At 39.3% G+C, this 6,742-nt stretch overlaps 1 protein-coding gene across 1 annotated transcript in view; it reads left to right on the top strand.

Annotated features, from left to right (window-relative positions):
- cyp17a1 (cytochrome P450, family 17, subfamily A, polypeptide 1) overlaps positions 1-4,829 on the top strand; it is a 4,967-nt gene extending 138 nt beyond the window's left edge. Inside the window, exons 1-8 of the mRNA XM_072678105.1 lie at positions 1-186; positions 1,157-1,295; positions 1,443-1,672; positions 3,069-3,155; positions 3,266-3,475; positions 3,833-4,002; positions 4,287-4,390; positions 4,528-4,829. The exon at positions 1-186 is cut by the window's left edge and continues 138 nt beyond it. Of these exons, the coding sequence (XP_072534206.1) occupies positions 1-186; positions 1,157-1,295; positions 1,443-1,672; positions 3,069-3,155; positions 3,266-3,475; positions 3,833-4,002; positions 4,287-4,390; positions 4,528-4,829 (1,428 nt within the window). The remainder of the gene's footprint in view (positions 187-1,156; positions 1,296-1,442; positions 1,673-3,068; positions 3,156-3,265; positions 3,476-3,832; positions 4,003-4,286; positions 4,391-4,527) is intronic.
- Positions 4,830-6,742: the final 1,913 nt, after the last annotated feature.

Consider the following 6,742-nt stretch of genomic DNA (forward strand, 5'->3'; position numbering starts at 1 on the left):
GGGAGTCTTCTGAGTCTGAAGAGTGACATGCCTCCACACATTTTCTTTCAGCAGCTGCAGAAGAAATATGGAGATATCTATTCGTTTATGATGGGCTCCCATAAAGTCCTTATCATCAACAATCATCACCACGCAAAAGAGGTCCTGCTTAAGAAAGGGAAAATATTTGCAGGAAGACCGCGAACTGTAAGTGGTTTCTAAATGTTGTTTTTTTTGTTTTTTTGTTTTTTCAATTGAAAGAGTCACAGGAAATAGGAATTTAGGCATCTGGGTTATGAGATACTTTGTTAATTTGAGATACTATGTGGGTAAACACAGTCATTATGTATTTGCTACTGACTTAGTTGTAGCAAGTACTGGCTGAGCTTAGTTTTCTTTATATAAATAAACCAAATTTCTTACATACTAATCACTGCATTTCATATGCACATATTGGAAGGCCTTCTCTAACAATTACATGGGTTTTATTTACTGATCAGGCCTTCATTGGTCAGCTGCCTCCAGACATCTGGAATGTCTTGTTTATTAGTGAGCAAATTAATTCCATTTTTGATTAAGTAAACTGTTTTAATTCAGCATTTTAATTGTTTCATTGTATGGTGTAATTAGGTCCCAACTGACCATCATTAATTTACTGTTGCATTATTTTAATCTACACTGAAAGAGAAATGATGTAGCCTTTATCAAACTGATGTTTGAGTTTTTGTAGAAGAACCACTTTTGGTTTTCTAAATGACCTCTTGGTAGATCGTTCTTTTGTGAAATATGATGTATCAGTGTGAAGAACCTTTTTAGAGGTTAACCCTTGTGCAAGTACGGTCCCACCCTTAAAATTTGAACGTTCAGCTTTAAACGTGACCCAACAATCAGTTTTACCTCTACTGATTCAGCAAATCCCTCTACTGATTAGTCTTCCCACAACATACAGCGCATCCCTACAATGCAGGGTTAAAGAAACACTGCATAATTAAAAGGTTCTTATTTTTACAATACATAGAAACCAGGCACCATTTAGTGTAGCTATAATGTTTACTAGGCACAGTGGAGTTTTTTTTACAAGCATAGGCCATTGCAAAGGGGCTAGCCTTGCAAAACTCCAAAGGCCCTATTTTCCATGTGAAAAATGATTCCTTAAAGAAGTTTCCCTTCTCTGAAGGTCACTACAGACATCTTAACCCGAGATGGGAAAGACATAGCATTTGCTGACTATAGTGCCACATGGAGGTTCCATCGGAAAATTGTGCACGGGGCCCTTTGCATGTTTGGTGAGGGTACTGCATCTATCGAGAAAATAAGTAAGTGTCGAACATCTCACATGGTTACACTACATAATTAAGCACCTACAGTTCTTGTCAAGCCGTGCTCTGCATGGTGCATGTTGATGCTCTTGAGATGTAATCAAAGTCATGAATTCACACAGCTGTCATCTTTGTGCCCTACAGTTTGCAGAGAGGCGAGCTCTATGTGTGAAGCGCTGACTGATTTGCAGAGCTCTGCGGTGGACATGGCCCCTGAGCTGACCCGTGCTGTCACAAACGTGGTGTGTTCCCTATGCTTTAGCTCCTCATACAAACGTGGAGACGCTGAGTTTGAAGCTATGCTCCAGTACAGCCAGGGTATCGTGGATACAGTTGCCAAGGACAGTTTGGTGGACATTTTCCCATGGTTGCAGGTAAATAAATAGACTGTTTCATATTAGTGATGCTAATCTTTGGCCATTTCAGTACCACAGACAGTGCAGTGCAGAATGAAATCATATATTTGATCATTATTCACAATTAGAGCCACATACACCTAGCCCTAGTGTACTACTGATAATAATAAGATACATATCACTGCTGTCCAATGAAAAACATCTCCATTTTTGTCATGTGAACCATGTAGCTGCTTTGTACACTGTATAAATAACTTTAGGTGAATGGACCAATAGAAATGCTCTAAATTACTTGAAATAAACTATTATTTTACACTTCCATTCATTTTGCCCCTGCAGCTAATCAGACATAAATAAAACGTGTGGCAGCTTGCTGTTGTTTAGTTGTTGTCTTTGCTGTTGTCTGCTTGTTGTAGAAGGCCTCCAGTCCTGAGATATTGGGTCATCATGCTGCAAAGCTAGTTAAAGGTCTATCCACAAATTGTCTAAGGCACTTCATATGATAGGCCAGGACAGGGCCACCAAAAGCTTTTGAGGTATCATTATCCAGTTTGTAAAAGACATAATCCTTACAGTTTGAACCTTTAACAGATGGTTAGACGTTTGCATTTAGGATTTGCTGTTAATCCATTTTTCCCTCCACCTGTGCAATATTGCAAAAGCCACTGATGGCAACACAACCCCAAAGTGTGGAAAAAGTGGATCGGTGCACCAACCTTTTGACTCAGCTAAACTTTTATGCAGGTTCCTAGCAGTCATATGGGGGTTCTGATTTGCCCTACAGCGTAGGAGCAGTTCTCTGTGAGAGTTTTTCTTGGTTAACCAGATCTCACCTTGACCTCCACAGTTCCCCTGAACTGACATTTCTTTATAACATTTCACACTGTAGAAACTGTACAAGCTGAAAACACTTAGCTATGTTCTTATAGCTCTCCCCTGCCCTGTGGCCATCTTTTCTTTTTAATTTTCAGATTGCTTTGTTGCCCTAATAGAGCACATGTTTGCTGGATGTTAGTAGCAGGTTAGTAGAAGAGACGGTATAAAGCTTGGAAGATTGATTTAGCTGACAGTTTCTAATTATAGTTACAATTACTGACATGCATGACATTTGCTAATCAAGTTCTAACTTTGGATACCCGATACCCAACCTTTTGATGATTTTATAATTTTTTTGTTATAAGAAAGTTATTCTTATAACATACTTTAGGGTTTGCTAAAAACAGTGTGTTTTGTGCTTGATTAGCCACAGATGATGTTTACTACTTCTCAATTTAAAAAAGACATAACAGCACATGAATTATAACATTTCAAATTCGTAATACATTGATCCTTTTTTATGCCCTTTATATATATATGTACACCCATTAGCGTAGCATCAGCATAAACTGAAGCCTGCCTTCTGCTTTTTCTCTAGATGTTTCCAAATGAAGACCTCAGAATATTAAAGCAGTGTGTTTCCATTAGAGACAAGTTACTTCAAAAGAAATATGAGGAGCACAAGGTGAAGATTTGTTTTCTTTTCATTCATGTCTCTCATTTATACATCAGTATTTCACCTTTCTTACTTCACTCTTTGACTTCAGCTTAGTTGAGATGTGTCTCCCTCTGCAGGCAGATTACAGTGATAACGTCCAGAGGGACCTGCTGGATGCTCTGCTGCGCGCCAAGTGCAGCTCAGAGAACAACAACACCAGCACTAATGATGTTGGTCTTACTGAAGATCATCTGCTGATGACTGTGGGAGATATTTTCGGAGCTGGGGTGGAGACTACAACTACTGTCCTAAAGTGGTCCATAGCTTATCTTATACATCATCCTCAGGTCCAGAAAATTATAATTTTGATATTATAATACCACCATGGCAATATCATTTTTGGATAAATAGAGATTACATAAATGTATAAGGATGTATATCACTGTTGTACACATAAAAGGCACCTTAGATGATTCTATTACACCCAGGCTGCACTGATACACAGTCACAGATTGGTCTGGCATAGTTAGTAACCCTTAGATACTGCGGATTGATTCCTAATTCGCCTTTAGTAAAAATTATAACATGACTAAATTGTGAGGAGCTCTGGAGAAGTGCAGCTACCAAACGCTGTACATGTGAATATCATCATATTGCAAGAACAATCTAGTCTAATCTAAGTTTTCTCTGTATCTGGATTGTAGGTCCAGAAAAAGATTCAGGAAGAGCTGGACAGTAAGATTGGAAGGGAAAGGCACCCCCAACTTAGCGACAGAGGAAATCTGCCTTACCTTGAGGCCACCATCAGAGAGGTGCTCCGAATCCGGCCGGTCTCTCCACTTCTGATCCCTCATGTAGCTCTCTCAGATTCCAGGTAATTCCAAACTACTTCTAGTAACCCTTAAACAGGCACCATAACCGCACAGTAGACCTTTTTTTGCAATCAAATTGCTGTAATGAAAACATTTTTCCCCTCGTTGAGCAGACTGTCTAAAAAGTTGCTAAACGAAGACCCAGGAACACAGTTTTACCAATACATATTTTTTTGCATTTGTGTTTCTTAGTGTGACTTTGAAAGGGTTTAAATGTGTGACATGCACACAATGCTCTCTAGTGGTGCAACAAAGACATGCTTATACATATTCTGCTGCATTACAGCATTGGAGAGTACACTGTACTGAAAGGGACACGAGTCATCATTAACTTGTGGTCTCTGCATCATGACGAGAAAGAATGGAAAAATCCTGAACTTTTTGATCCAGGTATGACATCACAAGCGCGATCATATACAGATGTGCTGTGGCGTGTTAAACATCAGTATCCTAGGTGAAGCTTCTGCTGTTGGATCACTTGAGAAAAGGTGATGTGTAATAAAGTATTTTGCTGTTTTCTTGAGCAGGGCGTTTCCTGGAGGAGGATGGAAATGATCTGTGTTACCCATCAGTCAGTTATCTGCCCTTCGGGGCTGGAGTGCGTGTGTGTCTCGGTGAGGCCCTGGCTAAGATGGAGCTCTTTCTTTTCTTGTCATGGATTCTCCAGAGGTTCACTCTGGGGGTGCCCGCTGGTCACCCTCTACCGGAGCTGCAGGGCAAGTTTGGGGTTGTTCTTCAGCTGCAGAAATATAAAGTTGATGCCAGGCTCAGGCCTGGCTGGGAAAAAAACCTACAGCTCCAGCAGTGCAATGAGCTTAAGTCAGTCTGACGTGTCTTTGTGTTCTAATGTGTTTTATTTTTTCATTCTTTTTATGAAATTTGTATGATTTTATAAGACTTTGTTACTAATCTCCCCTGATTTGCATATCTATGTATGTAACTATATGACATAAATACAGTTTTCGTAATACAAATTGACACACCAGTCAGCCATAACATTAGAACTATTTGTACCACTAATGTGCAGCTCTGAATCGTCAAGGCTTTGACCACACAGGACAGCCTGTATTGACCTTGCCAACAATTTGTGCTACAGCAGCCTTTTTGCAACAGGTGCCAGTATAGCAAGACAATCTGTAGTATTTGTGTCACATCCGTGGTTTTAATGTTATGGCTTGGTGCAATTAGTATAAATCTCTCACTGGTTGATATATAACTACACCAATTTTGCCAATTTACTGATATCAATGAATCGTCAGTGAAGTGAATAACACAGATGAGCTTGTTACAACGGAACCGCCAAGTGGTGGGATGTATTAGGCAGTAAGTGAGCAGTTGTTCAACAGCCATTGTTGAAGTTGAGGTGTGGAAGCAGGACAACGTAGCAAGCGTAAGAGAATCTGAGCATCTTTGACAAGGGCCAAAATATGATAGCTATACAACTGGGTCAGAGGAGCTCCAAAAATGGTTCAGAGTCGCAGGCTCCCTACGCTAATTAAGGCAATCCTGGAAGACCCCTCCCCACAACTTCGAGGACTTCAAGGATCTGCTGCTAATGTATTGGCGCTAAATCCCTCAGGACACCATCAGAGGTGGAGCTCATGCCCTAATGAGTCACAACTGTTTTGGCAGCACTATACAATATTAAGCGGGTGGTTTTAATGTTATGGCTGATCAGTATAGTTATACATCAACAAATGGGAAATTTACACCCTGTTGACATTTTCACAGCTTTGTTATTAATCATCATGTTGAGTAATAAAGTAATTGGTGATTTTAAGATGCCTTAAATCTCATTGTTGTTAAATTGTGGTTCAACATTACTTACAAACAACACATAGGAAAGATTTAAGTTAACATTCTGTGTAACTTTCAAAATTAACTTCATGTTTTCTGCAAAGCATGTTTGAGATGAATGAATGATAAAAGGAATGGTGTTTACCAGCATTAGCCAACTCCTCAAGCCAGCTCTAAGCAACAGGTGACAGACATGTCTTACATTCAGAGCAATGTGTATGAACTTCAAGAACTCTTACATCATCAATACAGCAGCTTGGCTTTAAAAGTTATTTTATTTATAATGTACATTCTTTGATACTCGTTAATTTGGCTGAGGCTTTATACAAAATATTACCCATAGCAGAATGCCAAATGCAGTTTTATTTATATAAAAAAAAAATACTATAGATACAAAACTAAAATATAGTACCAAGCCTCACATCAGAGCTAAACATGAAAAGCAAATTGGCTTCAAAAGCCTTCGTCACCTTCAAACACAAACTCACTGCAACGATTTGAAAACAGTGCAATGACACCTTATTCAGGCAAATGAACAAACAAATGAATCTCATTCATATTGTACAGACCAACTAGTTCTGATTTCTCCTTTAAACCAATATAAATTTTTGGTCTCAAGACGTCAAAAGTAAGAGGGAAAACGCCTGGCACTGAAACTACCCGATGAAACTTGAGAGCACCATTCCTTCAAACCTTATCAAGATACTAATTGAAGCAGATTGTACAGTTTTAGGCACTATCTAGAAAGAGACTAACTGCACTTATAGCACTAAATGCATCTGTAAGCATGAGCTTTCTGTACATAGGAGTTCCACTGTTAAACATTGTGATGGGAGGCAAGACTACTGCGTTTTGTTTTCATTTGTTTGCAGAACCAGTGTTTCCAGCAAACACTGCCCAAGCAGGATTCTACGGTATCTGGTGGCTGATGTTTGTTTAGGAGAA

The sequence above is a fragment of the Salminus brasiliensis genome, chromosome 4 (genome assembly GCF_030463535.1).
Source record: "Salminus brasiliensis chromosome 4, fSalBra1.hap2, whole genome shotgun sequence".
NCBI lineage: Eukaryota > Metazoa > Chordata > Actinopteri > Characiformes > Bryconidae > Salminus > Salminus brasiliensis.